The sequence below is a fragment of the Ambystoma mexicanum genome, chromosome 4p, assembly GCF_040938575.1.
Source record: "Ambystoma mexicanum isolate Mex_15411 chromosome 4p, UKY_AmexF1_1, whole genome shotgun sequence".
Classification (NCBI taxonomy): domain Eukaryota; kingdom Metazoa; phylum Chordata; class Amphibia; order Caudata; family Ambystomatidae; genus Ambystoma; species Ambystoma mexicanum.
In genome coordinates, this window is record NC_090927.1 from 304,155,500 (window position 1) to 304,177,181 (window position 21,682).

Sequence of the window (21,682 nt, forward strand, 5' to 3'; positions counted from 1 at the left end):
CAGAGCTTCCTAATGATCCCAAGTCATGAGGGACAGGAGCCAGTTCTCGCTTTTTAGGTAACCATATTTTGGATTCATGGACTTGGTAGTACCATTGTCTATTGCATGGTAAATATGGGCCTCAAGACATGTAGCCTGGCAGCTATTTGAGTTGTTTTCCCCAGGACCTGCCTTTTGCTGCACTTTGAGACATGGGGTACATGGTTTCCCTTTTCTTTTCTCAATATTTTCCTAAAGCAGGATGATGCCATTTTATTTTTAATATTTCTCTTCACCTGCTTCCACCTTTCTTACTTGAATTTCTGCCACTGTCTTTATTTGGTGGATGCTGTGTTACCTGGTTATTTTCAATTCCCATAGCTGAAACTTTCCCATAACTTGTCCAGCCTTACCAAGGTTTGGTGGCTGTCCTTTGAACAGTATATCACATTTAAAGTCTTGTACAATGGGGGGGGGGGTCAAGGCTTATCTTCAGGTGGGCCCTCTGTATTTTATGGAGAACCTGAATTGCTGTCTTTGTCCCAAACATCTGAGAGCTGACTAGCACGGTGAACCCAGACCTTTTCTTGCGACAAAGGAGAAGCAGGTGAGCCTTGCCATGGCAATTGCACTAGAACCTATATGCTACCTTTTGCGAACAAGAAAGGAGCTTATGTAGCACCACACTGCCGTATGCCTCAGAGCACAACATGAAACAAGTCAAAACACACACTCAAACAGATAATACAGGAAAAAATACAAAGAAATGCAGGATCCATAGTTGACAGTCCTATAAAGAAGAGAAATCGACCACTATCTTCAAGTTCAATGAGACTCTTGACAAGTCATTACAGATAGACAAAAAAGATGACAGGTTACAAGTGCTCCAACCCACCAATATACACTGCCTGCCATTTTGAGTGCACCATTGATTTATCCTAACCCTTCAAATAATTTTAAGGTCTGACATTTTCACGACACCTGGCCCAGTCTTTTGATGTAACCATGCCAGAACCTTTTTCCTCAGGGCATCTCTTGGTTCATGTCTCACTGAAGTCTCCACGTTAGAAATGATAAAATGTCTACGGTCCATAACAATCTTTCAAGTCATCAGCAATTGGGGGCATACACGTTTTAACGAAAATGCGCGTTTCTGGGAAGACAATACTTCGAGTTAATGATATTTTGTTGGAAATTTAGTACATGGGTTTGGGCAGCCTCTCCTTCCCCAATCCGCCGGGTAGCAAAGGTCATTGAGTGTGCTTTTCAACTGAAGTGGAGGTATAGGGGACCGGTGCTTGTGGATCAGACATTCTTTTTCGTTGTTCCTCAGATTTGTTATCCAGAGGCTGTTAAGTATTCTCCCACTCAGCAGTTGTTTGATAAAAAAATATCCCTAATGTTCCTAGCAGTTGCACTCTTCCCATCCGCTGAAAGTTGTTTTTTTTTTTTACCACAGGGTGAGACATCAGAGATTATATTAAGATGTTTGCAGATTCTGGTTTATGTGCGTTTGGAATATTTGATCTTTTTTTATCTATGAGTTGATCCCATTGGCAGGATTGATCTGCCTTCACAGGCTGAAATGGCACTGCCAATTTGTCAATTATGTCTATCCAAAAACAGAATTCCGGAAAATGTTTGCATGAATTAAACTCTTTAATTACCCTATCCTTGATTGGAAGCCATTGTGTGTGGCTGCTTGGGTCAAATTGGCGAGTTGGTTCACACCTTCCCTCCAAAGGATCAGGAGAGGCTTGTGTAAGAGGTTCCACAATAACTTCCTGTATTTTGCAGTGTTAGTTGATCAGGGACTAATTTGTCGAATTCATCTATAGACATACCTAGATGATATAGAAGCATCAAGCCCTTGAACACAATTTTCAGTGGAATACTTCTTAGGGGGACACCACCTCTCTTTGGTATTGGTAATCAACTTGATAGATAATTTTCCAGTGCCTGGTAAAATGGCCTGCAAACAGCCAGAGTCATCCTTATCCTTATCAGCAAAGAACCCAGATCTCACATCCTGTAGTCTTTGCTTCTTTCTGGCACTCAATGCCATGACTTCCGATAAGGTCAGAAACAGAAATAAACAGCTCGCATACAAGCCCAAACCATGTTTCCTGTCACCCCCAAGCCCAGTGCTCAGAGTGCTCAATATATAGGACTCTCCAAGACTCACCCTAATGGAATACAGTACCAGAGACAGAGCCGGCCCAACCAGACGCTGCGAGTGTGCTAATGCATGAGCCCAGAAAAACACAGACAGGAAGCGCCACAGTAGCCTGACCCACACCGGCACGAAAGTAGAGCTGCAGACCCAGAAGGAATAGAGGCCCTCTGCGAGACAGTCTGCAGCCCGCTACACCAGACTGCGTCACTTGAGGTTCAGGGGCGCACCAGTCTCCAGCATTCAAGCCAGCATAGGGGGGAGCCCGCGCTGCCGACATCCGACAGGCCTCCAGGCCAGCAGCCCCAGTCCGACAAGCCGCACCATAGCACACACTCAATCGTGTTTGCACGCACGCCACCTCCGTCTGAGGTAATCCCTATCTTGCTTCACCCTTACACCCCGACACCAGACTGTATCATCTCCCAAGAAGACGAGGCTTCCTGGCTTGTAGGGAACACAGTCAATTTCCCAACTGCTGGATATCTCTGAGGGGTCGGGAAGACTGGGGCAGAGCCAGTGGAAAGTGATTGACTCATGTGACTGAAGGTGCTGCAGCCTTGTTGGCCTTTCCAAATGACTCTGTCGCTCTCTGCTTAAAAAAAGATAGTGGAACACTTCTAAGCACATGTAGTAACGTATATACCCCATCATATAGGTACACACTGATAGAGCAGTCTTTTTTCATATTGGTACATTTATTTGTAATACTGTTAAGTATGATTTGGTGCTCATTTCTATGCATCTGCACTTTTAGCAGATAAGGGAACTGAGGCGGAAGGAGGTAAAGAGATTGACTCCTGCGGTCATAACAAGGGCAATTGTTTGAGTCAGGATAAGAACCTAGATTACCGAACATCGTAGTCACCAGCTTGGTCCTCAAATCATATGTTCTCGAGAGTGAGGTTGCTGGCATGTAAGTAAAGCAAGACCATTTCTAATACACCTGTACCTGTGAAAGACCGTTAGTGCTGGGTGCAGAGACAGCCATTTGCATGTAGGCTTGACACATCACGTAATGAGCCCCATGCCTTTTGATATTTCGATGTAATTTTTCCACTTATGTTTAAAACGGTGAGCGTCAGTGAGAGAGAAAGTGGAACACTCCTGAGCGTGCATGCAGCTTGGATTTATGGAAGCATGCATGTGCTGTAATTATACAAATAATGAAGCAGGCAAAGTAGCTCTATATCTAAACTTTAATCATTTTAAGTGCCTTTTGTTTAGTCATATATTATACTTAAATAGTGCTTTCACAAAATAAAATATTTTATTCAGTTTATGGTTGGCAAAATCAAAATGCAAGAGGAACACAGTGCTGTCATGCAATGAAATTGTAAGTGACCCCTCCAGTTTGGCGGCTTCTTGGTGCAGTGGCAGCACAGCGGAGTTAAGACGGCAGAGTCGTGCCCACGAATGTTGATGGCTCTTTGTTCAGCTCGGGCTGGTTGGAAGGCAGAGAACAGAACACGTATCACTTCAAAAGCTTAAGGATCACAAGTGCACACACATTTTCAGGTACACAGTGACTTGAGCAGCCTCCCTTGTCTACTGCCTCCTCACCCTGGGAAATGCTGGCAAGGTAACACTAGTGTCAGTGTTGTTGTTTTGTGCTGGAAAAGGCTGGTGCTACAATAAGGTACTCCCCAGATAGCATCCAAGAGTGGCCCCATTATGGGGTGGTTGCAAGGTGCAGCATATTTACCCCCAAACATCATATGTTCTTGCTTTATCCAAGAGGTGGGTCATCAAAATGGCATATATTCTAGCATGGCATAAATACTCGCAACAATCCGAGTGCCGGGGTATGAAATGGGTATATTTTGCGCTTAGGATAAACCTCCCCCTTGGGGGAAATGAGTAATAGGAATATGACTGCAAAACCAAACACAAGAGACCTGTCTATTAGAGTCGTTTCAGATGAGTCCGTTAGTGTGTGCAGGATGGTCTTTGATGCCTTCTTGAAGAGCAGAAGTGTGGGGTCCTAGTTCCAAGGTGTGGGCTCCTAGACTGTAAAGTGCATGCCTCTGCACTTCAGCGCAGGAATGAGAGGTGGTTGGGAGATGGTAGTGGATTGAACATTTCTGTGGGGCACTCACTAATAACTGGAATCTTCCCACCAGAATAAAAATCCTCTCACACCAAACCACTACCAAAAAGCACTATCTTGACCCCTCGTCCCCTCCAATTACTGCCGCATTCCAAACAATCGCTTCATTGTCAAATTACTAGATCGCACAGCATACTCCCAGCTCAGTCTCTGCTGAATCCCACAGCATTCTTGACCCTACCCAGTCTGGCTTCAGACCTCTCCATGAAAGTGAATACTCCCTGGTCTCTATCTGGGGCGTCCTGAAAAGAACAGCAGACTCTTGAGGGCTGCACTGCTCTCATCCTTCATGACCTCTCAGCAGCCTTTGACATGATCAACCATACCATCCTTATGAACAGACTCTTTGACCTAGGTATAAGGGACTCTGCCCTAAGTTGAATCTCTGACTGCTCCCAAATTGTCTTTCTCCTCTGCCCCCCACCCAGTTTCCCACAGAGTCCCGCATGGAGCCCCCTCTCCCACTCCTCTTCAACCTCTACCTTTTGCCCCTCCCCGCGTTGCTCCGTTCACACATTTCACCTGTTGCAACTATGCACACACAGATCATCCTCAAGATTCCCAACACCCTGCCTTTACCCCACCCAGACCTGGCATCCTGCCCCTCAGCCATCAACCGCTGGATGATGAACAACCACTTGCTCTTCAACCCCGGAAAAAAAACGAAATCCTGATCTGTGGCAGGACAGCTCTCCTTCCCCCACCTATCCCTTGGTTAGGACCCACTTCCACTACATCCCTCTCAGTCAAAAACCTAGGAGTAACCTTCAGCTCGGATCTGACCCTCTCTCGTCACATCAATGCATTCTCCAGATCTTACACCTTCCATCTCTGCATCCTCAAGCGGATCTTTCCTTACCTTCCCTACTGTGAGGAACTCATGGTGGCAACAAGTAAGACAGACACAAGTGATCACAGTTCAAGTGTGCTTATTGAACAATGAATGTTGTATGCAGGTTGGGAAAATACCTATTCTAAACCTAAACCTAAATCTAAGATTGGAGCAAGTGTTGACCATCAAATGAAAATAAGGCAGCCCTAGTGGCTTTGTGTCAAAATAAAAGGCCTATACTACGAAACCTATTGTCAAGCATCACAACTTATACAAAAGGGGGTGTGGGATAGTTCTCAAGAAAAAAAAAGAAGTGTTCTCAAATAATATGTTAGGATGTGGTAGCCTGGGCCTCCCTTACCCATGTTTTGTTCACGCGGTCATATGGGAGTTTGGAGCACAGTACAGTCTTGGGCTTCTCCAGCTTGAGACGACAGTTCCAATGGCAGTTCTCAGGACCGTCGATGGCCAAGTCTCATTTCCTTTTAAAGTCGCTTGCCTTCGGGGTCTGCTGTGTTCAAATAACAAAAAAAAAGAAGTTCCTTTAACCAAATGAAAGTTAGTTAGGATGCTAATGATTCACCCCTGGGACCCGCTCTTCTGGGCGCTAACCCTTCACGTATCGTATTCTCAATTTATCTGTCAGTTCTTTTCTTACTTGAAGTTTGGATGATGGCTTCACCCCTGGATCACCCTCGGTCGGGCTCGGACCCCTCATGACTGGCAGTACTCGGGTGATTGCTTCACCCCTGGATCTCCCTCTGCCGGGCTTGGACCTGTCTTGACTGCTAATACTTTGGTCATAGCTTCACCTCTGGATCTCCCTCTGCCGGTCTCGAAACCTTCTTCTTTGGCATCCCTCCTTCGGGTTCATTCTTGCTGTCTCTTAACTTTTGTGTTCACTTTTCTCAATCTTGGGGTGACAACTTTTCACCCTTGGATCCCCCTCTGCCAGGCTCTGAACCCTCTCGATTCTTAGCCTCCCCTCACTGAGTTTACTGTGGCTCTCAATCGGAGTGAAAGTGGTTCACCCCTGGGTCCCCCTCTTCTGGGCGCTGAACCTTTACTTCAATGTTCTCTTTTACACAATTCAATGTTTTCGGAATTCACTTCCCTTTCTTTCACAGTGTTTGTAGGTCAAAGCCTTTAGATTGTACAGGGATTTTGCTTGATCCTCTGTATGACCACTTTGACCAATTTCGCTGGCCCTCCTACAGCCTTCTGGTAATTGTAGTTTTGCTCACTAGAGTCTCTTGAGTTAGCACCCACGTGGTGCCGGTTTCCCTCTGCAGCTGGTCTCCTCTTTACCACTTTTAACAGTTCATCGAAACTTGCTTCAAACTTGCCAGTCTGTGATACTCACTCAACACAGCCTCGTTCTTATTGGTTCTCCCTTTGACTCAACGACTGTGATAAACCGCTTGGCTTTCGGTTTTACTGGAGTCATGGCCGTACCCGGTCGCAGAAGCTTCCTTCACTCCTTCTTATCGGCATAGGCTTGGCCAATGTACTGTTGACATCTGCTGCAAGACACTTGTGCTATTGTTCACGGCCTTAGGCTCTCTTCCATGAAGTTTCCACGGGTCTTGGACAAAAAGGGCAAGGTCACATCTCTCCTTGCCACCCTCTCGTTTCCTGACGGCTTTCTCCTTCTCTCTGCCGCACCTGATTAGCCGTCTCGTCGTGCTCTCTGCCGTGCTCGCCTTGCTCGTACTGTGTTCTTTTACTGCACCTTTTATCCCTGTGGGGAAAGGAAAAGGCCATCCGGTGTTGGTGGTTCAGGTTATTTGCCTGACTTTGCCTGACCCTGGGCTTGGGACATGTCAAGTAGACAGGTTTTACATTGGTCCGTTGTCTTGTGTGTAAAGGTGACAAGAAAATGTGTGGAGTCACAAACAGAATACTTGTGCGCTATTTATCACTACTATATTCAGAAAAGGCGTGTCTAGCAGCAATTCCGTACCCACCAACCCATCCACAAAGGCTGGCAAAAGTTAACAATAGTATAATGAAAACGGGGGTAGGAATGCGCTTGACACTGTTAAACTAAAGTAAATCAACAATCTTGCTGAATACAATGTTTTTAATAATAAAACTTTCTTTGAAGAACAGCCGACACGTGTTTCGACACTTCGGTCGTTTTCAAGGCACACAAAACTAAAGATCATCAATTAGCTGGTTATATCCGGATCAAAATATTGAGAAAGTTCCCATCACTTGGGAAATATGGCGAAATGCAAAAGAACAAGGTACTAGTTGCCGTATTGGCCGACTGAAAATGTTTACCTTTTAAATTAGGTTCATTAGTTGGAACGTTATCCGTTGGTGATTCACTAAAATCTGTTTCAGAATCGAGATCCGAACTTGCAGGGGTAGTGTTAGCTGAGGTCGTTGCTGAGGCGGATTTACCGACAATATTAATATTGTCATATTTGGTTTGAAATGTATAGACCCTATCTTGACGATAATCCTTATCGTCTCGGAAAAACTTTCTGCATTTACGAAGTTTAATTTCATCCTGATATTCAACCAAGATTTCATGCATTTTGTCAAAATTCTTACGTTTGGTTTCTTCAGCATTTGGCATTTTAGTAATCTCATCTTTGAGTACTGTGATTTGGGTAAGAACCCTTTTGTGTTCTCTAGTGGCATGTAAAATTAATAATTCTATCATGTTCTTAGAGCTTTGATTAAGGTTATCTACCCACTGTTCCGCTAAGTCTGCATCCTCTTCTGCATCCTCTTCATTATCAAAATTCGGAAATGTTAAGTTGCGTAGGCCCCTCGGGATAAGATTGTCACTGTATTTTGTCACTTTTTACCTGTGCCAGCTGACCATCACTCTATTAATAATGGCTGACTATATGGCCAACAGGGACCAGGATAGAGCGGCCCTATTTGCCCCACGGGGCAGTACTGCCAATGCCTTTGCCAATAACACTAAAGCTTCTGAAACTCTTAAACAGAAATTTATCCGACTTGAAAGATTATCCAAGAAAGAAATCAATAAATACTGGGAGCAGGCTTCCCTCACTAATTATCTTGAAAACAATCTTATCCCGAGGGGCCTACGCAACTTAACATTTCCGAATTTTGATAATGAAGAGGATGCAGACTTAGCGGAACAGTGGGTAGATAACCTTAATCAAAGCTCTAAGAACATGATAGAATTATTAATTTTACATGCCACTAGAGAACACAAAAGGGTTCTTACCCAAATCACAGTACTCAAAGATGAGATTACTAAAATGCCAAATGCTGAAGAAACCAAACGTAAGAATTTTGACAAAATGCATGAAATCTTGGTTGAATATCAGGATGAAATTAAACTTCGTAAATGCAGAAAGTTTTTCCGAGACGATAAGGATTATCGTCAAGATAGGGTCTATACATTTCAAACCAAATATGACAATATTAATATTGGCGGTAAATCCGCCTCAGCAACGACCTCAGCTAACACTACCCCTGCAAGTTCGGATCTCGATTCTGAAACAGATTTTAGTGAATCACCAACGGATAACGTTCCAACTAATGAACCTAATTTAAAAGGTAAACATTTTCAGTCGGCCAATACGGCAACTAGTACCTTGTTCTTTTGCATTTCGCCATATTTCCCAAGTGATGGGAACTTTCTCAATATTTTGATCCGGATATAACCAGCTAATTGATGATCTTTAGTTTTGTGTGCCTTGAAAACGACCGAAGTGTCGAAACACGTGTCGGCTGTTCTTCAAAGAAAGTTTTATTATTAAAAACATTGTATTCAGCAAGATTGTTGATTTACTTTAGTTTAACAGTGTCAAGCGCATTCCTACCCCCGTTTTCATTATACTATTGTGTGTAAAGGTGTTTGTGTCGGAAAGGGGGGAAGTAAGAGTGTTGGATTGTCCTATGGGAAAGGATGGGGAAACAGTGCAATAGGGGATTATAACTTGTGTACCAGGGGGTTTGATGAATTTAGAAGGGTGAGAAAAATAGAAACGACCGGGATTGTTATCGCAAAATAAACAAGGGGGATTGTGGGAACGGTAGTGCTTTATCTGAGTCTGTTGGGAGTGCAGAAAACAATCAGTGGGATGTGAAAAAGAATGATAGAAAGTATTCGGATAGGGAACTGGAAAACAGGGATTTTGAGAGAGATGATTTCTGAATACAGCATGGTGTGGAATCCTATGGGATTTGTTACATACAGAAGGGATGGTAGGTTTGGGTAAGATGGATTCAACAGGAGGAAGGTTGGTAAACGTATTATAGTCTACGAAGGGCCCAGGTATATTGTCATCCTCTCCATCTTCCCTGATACAATACCGTGGCTCACCTGGGGCAATTCCCCGAACATAATCCCGGTCTCCCTTACCCAGGTGATCCTCCCTCGCTTGTCCACCCCCAGGGTTGGGATCTGAGAGTGCCAGCCCTCCGCAGGCCACCTGAATAAGGGTTTCCTGAGGTCTACTTGTGGAATACCCTCTGGTTTCTCACAGTACCCCCACAGAGTCTCTGCAATCATGGCCATCATCCTCTCGCGCCTAGACTACTCCAACTCCCTCTACCTAAGCGCACTCACATACCAACTCCGAAAGCTCTAAATGATTCAAAACTGTGCAGCAAGACTCCTCGTCGCCGTGTGTCCCAGAGAACACATCTCCCCCGCACTCCAGACAATTCACTGGCTGCACATCAGTCGACGGGCCTCCTTCAAAGCCATGTACATTACCCATTTTGCCATTTACAAGAAAGGTCAGGAATTCCTCCAAAACAAGCTCACATGCTACCGCTCCTCCAGAATCCTCAGATCAGGCTTCGCATACATCCTTGTATTCACTCACATGCAAGCTTCGTCCAGCAGCCCCCCTGCACACTCCCCGCCTCCTGTCCATCTGTCAGCTACCCGCATCATCTCTCCTTTCTTCCTCTACGCTCTGCCACCTCCAACCCCTCCTTGGTGGCGGCAGCAAACACATGGAGGACTCATAAAGGCACTCCGGTAAATTGCACTTGGAAAGAATCCTGAACAGTGGGCCAGGTTTTTGCACTGATATGGGTTTGGAGGGTGGGTAATGCATCGCACTTAAAATGCTCCTTCAGAAAATCGCTCTGATCATCCGGGAGGAAGGCATTCATGCTCTTCAGATCCCTCACTCGTGGCTGACACTGTATGTAACTCCAAGCACAGGAGGATGGGCCATGATGCCAAATGCAATCATGCAATGGGGACCTTGTTTCGCACTAGAAGGAACTAGGGATGGTATCCGCTCACTCTGAGATCCTCTCAGTGGGCGAGCATTATGCATCCATCTAGCACTTAAATCGTCTGGAATACATAGCGCTGCTCCATGGACATAGATGGCCCCCAGAATGTAGACATTGTTGTTTGCACAGCTGATCCTTTTCTCCAATCGCACACCGCCCCTTCGTAACTTAGCGGAAGGCACTGGCTCACTCCACACACCCTACACTCACATATAACACAAACAATAGTGCACTACACCTCTGCCATTAGAATGCAGCTACTTTCAATGATAAAAATTCGAACTGTACCTTCCCACATAACTATCTATCTCCTTCACTCCTTAAACACATTCCTACCCGTGTAGTTCATAGTATACCTCTGCTGCGCCCATACATTCCATTCAGACATGTGTGACACATGGGTGACTAGCAGGGTCACCCTCACATAACTTTAAAGACTGAAATGCACACACGCACAATAGCGCCTTTTTTGGACTCCAGTACCTCCGAGGGTGTTTAACCAACAGCGCGTTGGGACCATAATTATGTGAAAGGCGCTATACAAATGACAAAATGTATGTATTAATGAATGTAAAATTGTATTTCTGACAGACGTGCTGAGGATCCTCTTGTGAAGCTCCTGTGGGGAGTAAGTGGCTGAAACCCTTACTGTTAATTATATCTCTCCCTCGGAGCCACTGGAGGATCCATGGAGTGAGTAAGATGGGGCCGCTCCTCTTGATGCCACCAACGAGATATTGAGCTGCATTTAGTACCTTCTGAAGGGGGGGGGGTCACGCAAGATTTTGGCTAGACCAGTGTACAGTGCATTGGTGTAGTCTATTTTTACCTTAATAAGCGTGCCCAGAATGGCTTGTTCAAGTTCATATGTGCTTTAGGGGAGTGTCCGTAGCTCCTTTTGCCACAACTTTGAATTTGGTGAAGGAAAATTGCTATCAATAAAAAGGGGGGCTGCAGCAGCAAGACTTAAAGTTTCCCTCCTTTCAGTTTCAGTCTGCTCTCCCCCTTCCTTTCCTCTAGCTTTCACAAGCCATGCACCATTGAGGAGAAACCTTCTACTGCTTCTCTAACTTACTGGTAGATTTGTGTTCAGCATAAAATGGAAATGGAAGTGGATGAGGGGGGGCGGCTGTCCCTAGGTCTCTGGGAAGCTACATCAATGGAAATGTGTAAAGTGTTGGAAGAGGAGATTCCAATAATGCACTGTGGGATGGTACATGGTCCAGGTCCCCTTATGGGCTCCTTTCGGACAGAGATAAATTCAACCAAATGAAGTTTTGCAAGGACGTGGTATCCATGCTCCCTAGCAGGTGTGTTGTCCGCCTGTTTTGAAAAGTCAAGAATCCCTCTTTGACTTCTGACAGAAGGTCGTTCTAGATGGAGGTCAGAGCCATTTCTGGCCATGAACGAGAAGAAGTTTTGTTTGTCGGGCATCAGGACACAATGAGAAAATGGTACAGTTAACCTTCAAAAGCATGTTGGGGATCCTGAGAAGGCCTTCCATGAGTCCTTTCATGGCTAGGATTCCACGGTTTGGAGATGGGTTATCGAGGAGAGATGGAAGAGTTAAATCCTTGATGGGTTTTGCAGTCTATATCACATGTGGGACAGCACATTATGTGGTCAGTGTTATACTGACATCTCCAGTAAAAGGAGAACAGTGAATCCATGGAGATGTTGTCTGCATTGGTCAACTGAAAACACGTTGAATGTGAAACTGAGTGTTTATCCCATATGGGAAGGTGGGTGGGTCGCTAGTGGTGGAAGATATTTGGAGTATAGCCTTTCATTTTTTGAGACCATGTCCTTCTGGAAGCTGTCACAGCTGAGGGATCAACAAACAACTCAGGACTAAGATCAGGTGCAAAGGGTTTTAATATGCCAAGGGCTTTGTGTGGACTGGGGGCTAATCAAAGCAGAGCACTTTATGCTCACTTATGGGGCATGTGAGACTGGGGTGTACCCAGTGTTTATTGGCAATAGGGGGGTGTCATTTTGATCCAGCATGGATCCTAATATACTAGCAGAGATATGATCTCCACCAATTAATTACAATCCATGTGATTTTAGTGCATTTTCAGCATTGAGCAAGGTGGTGGAGCATAAGAACCATGTCCGCCGCCGCCATACACTCTGTGTACAAAATGCACATGCATCTCCACCCATACAGAATTTCATGTGGTAGAAGAGGCTGGAACCCGAATGTCATCCAGCCTGGCTTTTCATTTGGATTCATGTAAATGCCTCCTGCCACCTTCAATGCACGAACATTGAGGGCACCATTTATGAATGTTTTTGTGTTTGGGCATAAAACATAAAATAAACGTGTCCCACCCAGATTTCAGTGTTGGATTATAATTAATGCACATAAACAATTGTCCACAAGGCCTTCTGGGGCCTCGGGGCTCAATAACTTCAACTCTCTCTTCCTAAATATCTTCCTTCTTAAGCTCTTCGCTTGGCCACCTCCAACTCCCTCAGGGTCAGTAGCTTCGCCAAGCAGCAAGTTGGTGGTAGATCTCTTTCTTCGGCTGGGGCCTCCCTGCCTCTCTAAAAATTGAGGAGAACCATCTCCGGTTCTGGAAGCACCTCCAAAACCTTCCTCTTTGCTTCTGCTTTCTCTCCTCCTCTCCCCTACTGAACTCCTGGCTGAAACTGAAATTGCACTGGTCGGCTACCCTCTGTTCTCGGGCCCCGGTCCCCTCTCCACTAGTTGCACACCTGCACTGCCCCCCTGGCAACCCTTGCACTTTCTGTATCCCTACAGCCCCATACCAGCACTTGACACCTGATGTCTGCACCAACCTTTGCACTTGCCACCAGCTGGCCGCACCTATTTATTGCTCTTATTGTTTTTATTTATTTACTGTTTATCCTATGTACTGCACTGCCCCTCCACCTCCCCCTCGCACCTTAACCCTTGCCCTTCCCCCTCCCCTGCACTTGCGCGATCTCAGTGTCACCTGGCCTAGTAAGATCGTTGTCTGTCTTCCCTCTGTTCCCCTCCCTTGCCTCGTCGTGCCTTGAAACACTTGTGTATAGGCACGTTATAAATGCCATATTATATCAATCTAAATTACCTAAAGAGGGCTGTCTTGCATGTAAGTGTGGTTACAAGCCATTATCGCAGCACAATTTGGGGGCTCAATCCAAATGAGCCCCAATATATCACGTACCGCTCCTAGATACGCATGTTTTGAGTAGCCTCTGCTCCTAAAGTTTGTATATGCTGAGGCCTAATGTAGTAGTTCCAGGAATCTAATCCATTTGTTGTTCATTGCCAGGTCTGAGGTATAAGAGACTCCGCTCATGAGTGAACTTGGATAGATGTTTTAAGTGATTTCTGGCTTCATCCAAATCGAGACTTCTGCAAAGATGTTTGGGTTGATTCATATCCTTCGGAAGGAAAGACCAGCCCCCCTGAAGAAATTCAGTAGGTATTTTCCAGCGTAATCAGCGATTTAGTGGTGATTGGGGCTTAAGGATCTAAGCATGGTATCTCGGAGCACTCTCCTTTATCTGTGTTGTGTTACTAACAGCTCAGTAACAGCTCTAGATACAAACTTGAATATCATAGATGTTTTGTTATCTTATGGTCTACCATGGAAAGCTGTTCAGTGCATGTTGACCAAAAGTTCTCTTGGCTCTCTGTCTAAATGACAGATAGTGAGCAAGCACAGGAGAAGCGATGTTTTTTGGGATGGCGGCAGAAAGACAGATGACGGGAAAGATAACACAGGTGGAATAGAAGGTTGTTCCATTCTTGGTTGGCAAGCACAGTAAAAAATTGTCCGACACTGAGAGCAGTAAAAGGTAGGCACTTGAAGGAGCAGAAGCTGAAAGGAGCGGAGGGACCTGGATGGGGTGTAAAAACGAATGGAAAGAAAGTTGGGCTGGTTTTATAGAAGTATCTGTGGACTATACAGAGTTCTGAAAATAATTCTCAAGAGGATGGGGAGCCAGTGGAGGCTGCAAAGACTTTGTGACTTGGTGATAGTTAATGGTGTTGCCGATCAATCAAGCGGCTGCATTTTGGATTAGTTGTAAGAGGGGAGACCGAGGTAAAGAGTTGCAATATTTTCACTGAGATTGCACGAATGTAGTGACAGTGATTGTTCACGCAGGGGGACTGAGGAAAGTAAGAATCTGAAGAAGTACCTCGAGTTGATGAGAGCAAGATGAAACAATGTAGCAGATTTGTGTGACTAAGGAACGTTAGTATTCGAGTTTGAAACCTTGATTTTTAACAGCGGGCACAGGTGGGGGGCATGGCAGAAGAGATATAGGCCACATTAGAGGCAACCACAGAGTAGTTCGGACTACAAAGGCCATGACCGCAAGCCTTATCAGAGTTGAATTTCAGAGCGTTATAGCTCATTCAGGAGGAGATCTCGGCAATGCAGTTTTGATTCGATATTGGGGATAAGTTAGTGTTGATGTGAACCCCAGTTTGAGTTTCGTCGGCATAGGTTTTGTTCATGTGCCTCGGAGAAAGCTTAGGGTTCTATTTCCTTCTAATTAAAGGTGGGGCAAGGATCTCAACCATTGGGCTGCCTGAACAGATCTATTAGCTTTCCTTGATCTAATTTCTTTGGACGAATATCATTTTGACTAATTGTCTTCCACCAATTTTCCCACCTTTGTTTACCACAAAATGAAGGGTCCCTGCATCCCTATCCACAATCCCCTTTTGTTTCCTGTTCCCCAATTTACCACATATAGGTTTGTGGGGAAAAGGGTAAGATAAAATCAGCAAATTTTGTTTTTGGGCAACATGCCATTCGGCAAAAGTGAGGAATGCCGCCTTAACAGTAGACGGCTTAGTATTAAAGTAGGTGTGCATAAGTTGTTCAGTTTCTGGTGTACTCCTGGGCTGTCTTTGTGTCCTGGGCTGTACTTTCACCCTGACTACTCCTTGGCTGTCCTTCATGGCGTGGGCTGCACTTCTTGCCACGTGGGCTCAAGGCTGGATCTTCAGGGTGGGTTTGGTGTATCCTGGTGGTGTTTGGTGGAGAATCGTGGCCCTACTTTCACCTTTCTCGCACTCTTCCTTGTGCCATTCTCCCCTCAGAAGGGTACGTGCTGTGATCAGGAGTGAAAAGGAGCACGTTACAAGTACTTGCAAGGCATAAAAGTGACTCTGCTATCAGATCTGTACAGACACAGAGCACACCCTATCCTACTTTCCAGGAGTCAATAATCACTAGTCAATAGCTAGTGGTGAGTGCCAACGTTGAGGCCTGGCTGTGATTGTACACTAAGTGCATTCTCAGTCACCCATGTACTGTGATACTTTGGCAGGTAAAGCCTGATATGGCTAATCCATAATTCAGCTTTTCTTTTTTATTATAGTGCAAAACCTGAGCTGAATCATTTTGAGAATGTATAGAGAATGAGGCTACGAGAGAATGGAGAATACGGGATTCGTGATCTTTATCACTGTCAACAATTTACCCAATCAACCACATCTACTTCCATCCCTTCTCTAGTTTTACACCAACATGCTAAGATTTCTGCATTCAGTTCTTTGATGAGCAGAACCAGTTCCGGGATGGAATGAGTCTCACGGCTTGGATCCCAGGTCTGCCCTCCACATTCAGTTGCCGTTCTGCTGGCCGCACTCAACACCTGCTGAATGCCACTAGCAGCAGGCGCCTGCCCAAATTGGTGGGAGTTCATGTGCCTCTTCCCGCTGAGTCTTTATCTGCCGTTTTCCATCTGACCCCTAGGCCTTGAACTGAGAGCCAGGCAGCTTTAGAGATTGGAGGCTGGGCGATACTGCGTCTTTTTCCTTGGTGAACATCTCCTGTTATCAGTTGGATTCCGAGGCTATTGCCTGAAGTGGGTAGAAGTAGAGCGGTTCAGTGGTTGTGATTCCTGGCTCTGAGCCTTGTGTAGGGGGGCAGTCATTGTGTAGCCTGGTGTCATGTTAGCAACGTGACTTTCATGTTTCTGTGTGGAGCCTGGTAGTCTTGTTACCCTCCTTTATTGAACCCTATTATCGTGCCACTGACAAGAGGTGCCTTAAGGCAACTAAACCTATGCCACAATGAATTGCATCTGCCAATGGACCTCGCTCACCAACTGCCATCAGTTTACCCACTCCCATACCACCTAGTGGTTAAACTTATTTGGGGCCCAGAGACAGAATGGGGACCCAGCTCTGAGATCCTGCACAGCTCTATGTGTCAGAGATGATACCTCAAATAGTTGAATGGGAGAAGGCTGCCTTGAATGATTGCTCTTTCTGTGGACCTTTTAATCAGGCATGCTTGTAGAGCAGGATGCATCAGAAAAGGGGGAATGTACAAAGTGGAGAGTGAAAGACTCATTGATCAACCAGTTGGAATGCCAGGCCCCATGTCCACAATTCCATTTAAAGAGTGAAGAGCAAATTCAGTCCCTGCTGGCCAAAAGCCAGTGAGAACCTCTCTCATCACTGATTGTCTAACTGTCATTCAAGATTGGTGTGCCGCCAACGATCTTTGTCTGAATGCCAGCAAGACTGAGATCCTCCTCATTGGCACACCATCACCTTCCTTTCCCCTCACTCTCTGGTCGGCCTCCCTTGGCCCTCCTCCTATCCCCACCTGCGAGGCCAAGAACCTTGTGTCACCTTTGATTCCACACTCTCCTTCTCTGCCCACATCGCTGATGCATCAAAAAAGTCAAAACTTCCTACTGCACCTCCTCAGAGGTACTCTTCCTTTCCTCTCATTCCCCCAGAAGCTCACTGTCTCCCAAGCTCTGGTTCTCTCTAAGTTGAACTATTGCAACAAGCTCTTTCTTAATCTACCTACCTCTACTCTCCGCCCTTTGCAACTTATCCAGAACAGGACTGCAAGACTTGTCCTTGGCCTCAAGCCCTGGGATCGTATCTCTCCAGCTCTGAAATCTCTCCATTGGCTCCCAGTGTATGCAAGGATTAAATTCAAAACCCTCTGCATTGTCCACAAGGCTTTCTGGGGCCTGGGTCCAACATACCTTTGGCTATCCCTCCGCAAATACCTCCCATCTCGAGCACTCCGCTCCTCTACCTCTAACTCCCTCAGGGTCGGTCGTTTCTCAAAGAAACGAGCTGAGGGTAGATCTCTGTCTTCGGCTGGGGCCTCCCTCTGGAACAGCCTCCCTGCCACTCTAAAACATGAGGAGAACCATCTCCGGTTCCGGAAGCACCTCAAGACCTTCCTCTTTGCTTCTGCCTTTGCCCCCCCTCTCCCCTGCTGATTCTACTCTCCCTCGGCACCATGCACCTGGCCACCCTCTTTCCTCCGGGCCCAGGTACCTGCTCCTCTGGCCACCCGCACGCACTGCCTCCGTGCCACCCCCTTGCACTGGGGTCTGCGTCTGTAACCATACAGCCCTCACCCCTTTGTTTTGTTCTTCGTGCACTTATCAGACCTACCCAGCCTGCTGCCTTAAACGCAGCACTGCCACTTGCTGGCTGCACTCCCTCTGCTTGTTGCCTTTTTATTTATTAATTAATTTATTATTTATGTTTTTTTCCCTCCTTGCTCCTCACTCTCCTTTTGTTCCCCCTTCCATGCACTTCTCCCTCTCCCCCTCTACCATGCACTTGCGTGTTCTCAATGTCACTGGGCCTAGTAAGATCGTTGTTTTTGTTTCTCCTCTGTTCCCCTTCCCTTGCCTTGTCGTGCTCTGAAATGAGCGCGATAGAAATAAAATATCAATATCAATAAGTTGAGGCCAGAAGAGCATCAATGCAGTGGGCTACCTTCCCTTTAGTTCTCAAGTCCTCCTCTCAGTCTTCTCATCGCAATAGGGTGACCATAGCCATTTGGGTGTGCGCCCTATGATTAATGAGGCATAATGCTCTTGTGAACCCCTCCACTTACCTTCCCATAGAAGCAGAAAGCTAAGGTTTAAGACTTGTCTCGAATATTATTGTAGAATACTTCCTGAAGCAAACACGTGCTGATTGGACTATAACACCTTTGAGACAAAAAACGCAATCATACCACTTAACCCATTTCAAGAAAGATGCCACCTTCAGGTCCTATTGTACAATATACTGGGGTGCCAGTGTCCTCTGGCAGCGATAACCCCACCAGTGTAGCACACTTCCCTAGTCTTAGCTCTGATTATGCATCATATGCACCTCGGTCTTGTTCCAGTAAGAGCATAGTTTGCTCTTGCAGCTTGAATTTTGAAGGATCCACCAGTCACTCCTTTCCGTAATACCACACAGCCAGACAAGATTCTAAGATTAAAAAAGAATAGGCTGAAAATACAGGACATGCAGTTCACAGCCAAACAAGCTGAAGGGCAGGAACACTATTATTATACGTAACATCCCTTATCACTCCTGGCGTCGACCTTGTTGGCGGTGGGGGGTAGCAATTCGGAATAATATCATGTGGTGGATTAAGGTGAAATTAGGGGCAACCATGGTCTTGCGCTGAGACTTGGTGAACATTTAAAGAGAATTGATATTTCAGAATGGGATTTAACCACTGATTGCATTCACATTGACTGGAGGGGAGGAAGTCATTTACCAGAGTTTCTGGAGAAGTCCACTGCCTGGCAGCAGAAAGCTTTGCGTCTTAACATTGCTATTGACTCCTCGTCCTGCACGGGCCCTATTTGAAAAACTCTGAATTTCTTGATGTTATTTCATTTCAGGGTCAGACTCTCCGTACTCCAAGGAACATTTTGTTGGAGCTGAAGTATTTGGACCTAAAACTGCTAGCTGATCTTTTTATTGGTAGAAAATTAATTTAAATATCTTATGTCGCATTTAGTTTTTTATCCCTCTGGCATTCCTCTTTTCTTTTTGTTTCGTCTCGGCTTTGATATCTTTGGGTTGTTAGTGGATCACTAAATATCAATAAAGCGGATATGTGAAGCACCAGCGCATATTCTAAATCAGTCTGAAACTGTGAAAGACATTTATAATGAAACGTATTACGTAAAACAAGCATGATTTATTGTGATGGGATGCAGGAGGACCACAGTTAACAGCAACAAGCGCTGACTTATCTGAGCTACTTTCATCCCTTTCTAAATACTGCATAAAAAGGTAATTTCCTAAATGCATTAAAGTACATAGATATAAGTGTTTTCCACCTTTGCAATGAAGTGTCGCACATAAGCCATGAAAAGTCACACTTAAGCAAACTGCAGATGCAGAGATGTCGCCGACAGACCATGTATACAGAGGAATACAGCTCCCTACACAATAATAAAGGCAGGGATGCAATAGCAAGTCCCATTGTGGAAAATGCTTAATTTCCTTATGCCGGTTGGCAAAGCGTGCACTGCTTCAGGAACTCCTTGTTGTGCTGCCTCCCACTATACAATCAGTCCTAACTTTGAAAAGATGCATGAGCTCAAACGCACTTGGACGGCCAAAACCCAAGTGGTTCTTTTTTCAGTGAATCTCTCTTTGAGTTCTGAGAGCCAGTAGGCCAGTGGGTTGTAGAAACTCCTCGGTGCTGACGGTACCAAGGAGATTGCCAGAGGCAGCAGCTGCTCCCTACCCCAGCTACCCCTAATTGACGTCCATGGTAATTCCTCATGGAAGTGTCTGTATGCTAGGTTAATTCCAACTTCCTTTTTGTGATGTTTTCCCAGATTGGGTACAGACTGCACGAACATCATTGATATTGTCAGTCTTCTTTAGGTGATGGAATGATGGCGCTCTGCTCTTCTTTCTTTGCCCGTTATCATTTTGATATAGTCCCAAGATTGAATATTGTTCATTGTTTGAGGTCTTCTTTAGATCTTATTCCCTCGTTGTTGCTTCATTTTTATTATTCTAGTGCAGTTCAGACCAATGAACTAACACTGTATACATACTCTGAATCTTTCCAACCTGTTTCCCTGGGAGCAAGCACTGTTGTTGATTATTGGATAATTGCCTTGCAAATTAAATGATTAATAACCGCATTGTACAGTGGTCAGAGCTGTGATTTGCTTAACCTATGGTCTAAATCCACCTAATATGTCGAGTCTCCTTTAATATTCTACAGGTGTTGTGCAAGGCCATGTATGTATGTGGAATGTCTGAAGTGGACTATATGTGCCAAATTCATGCCTTTATCTTTCACTGTAGCTTTAATTAAAAGATAACTGTGCAAACGTTGCTGTCTTTGTTGTGTGAATGGACTCTCAATGAGGGTGATTTGCGAATTACGATGCAGACACCTAAGTATTTGTCACATCATCTAGACTCTGGGGCTACTCACCAGCCATGGGATGACTATTTGAAACTCAACACAGTGCCCCGGTGTTAATTGTTTTGTGTACACACATAGTACTTTGTGATTGTTCTGCTTCTCAATACTCTTGCCTGTGAATGTTACCGTTATCCTGATCTATAGTGCTCCACTGCTTCCAAGCTTGGTGTGTGCTAAATAAATACAATTATTAATATTGAATGCTCATATGTTTATTTGAAGAGATTTCTCTGTGTTTTGTACAGAGACCATGTTGGCAGCTTTCTTTGACACTCCTGGAGGCCCAGAAAAGCTTTATGTTAAGGAAGTACTCAAACCAAAACTAAAGGAAGGGGAAGTCCTTATCCAGGTTCAGGCCAGTGCTCTGAACAGAGCTGACCTATTACAGGTGTGTATACTGCGTTACCCCTCCAGTGCGCTCTCCATTAATCTTGTGATGCTTTACCTTCTGTTATGTGTCTCAACATGATGTGTGCCTGTATTTCTTAAAAACAAGTGTCTGGTCCAATACAAATGATATTCACTCTAGGAAAAAGCTACTATTAGAATTACATATATGGACATTAAATCCCAACTAAAATAAAGATTCTAGAACTGACAGCTGAAGGAGATGGCTGCCTGCGAGCTCCGCTCTGCTCCTGCCCTGAGATCCTGTCTTGAAGATGACTGACGTGGTTTCTATTGAAATGACAGACCCCCCTTCCTCTAGAAGATCCAGACAAGGGGGGTGAATCGGCTGAGCTTCATGAAAGTGATTTACAGCCTTCTTAAAGAGTCAAGGATGGATTGATTGCCTGCCGGGCAAAAGGTCAATCTATGGAAGACTATCTGACTCGGATTATGGATAGCGTGGTCTTGTCTATTGGAAAAATCTAACAGACTGGTCTAGAAATGAAAAGTGGCCAGGCTTTGGTTATAAAGTGAACTGAGAACTTGGAGTCCAAGGTATCGGATTCTGAAGACCATCTGCATGTTTTGGAAAACAAGATTTCTCAACTGTCTTTGCTTTTTGAAGATGCTCAAAGGAAGACCTCTGAACAGGAACATTGCTCAAGACGCTCTAATCTAAGAATAACTGGTTTTCCTGAAGGGGCTGAGAATGGTCTTCCTATAGAGTTTATGCAAAATGCTTTATCAAA

The 21,682-nt window shown here is 45.1% G+C and overlaps 1 protein-coding gene across 3 annotated transcripts in view; it reads left to right on the forward strand.

The window, feature by feature from the left end:
• The window catches only part of TP53I3 (tumor protein p53 inducible protein 3), a 207,928-nt gene that overhangs the window by 12,499 nt on the left and 173,747 nt on the right, over window positions 1-21,682 (forward strand). Inside the window, exons 2-3 of one of the 3 annotated variants that reach the window (XM_069605866.1) lie at window positions 13,629-13,777; window positions 20,789-20,931. In XM_069605866.1, the coding sequence (XP_069461967.1) occupies window positions 13,720-13,777; window positions 20,789-20,931 (201 nt within the window). In that variant the 5' untranslated portion in view covers window positions 13,629-13,719. Of the gene's footprint in view, window positions 1-13,628; window positions 13,778-20,788; window positions 20,932-21,682 lie in introns of those variants that run through there. The other 2 variants (XM_069605867.1, XM_069605865.1) reach the window with 2 other exon arrangements.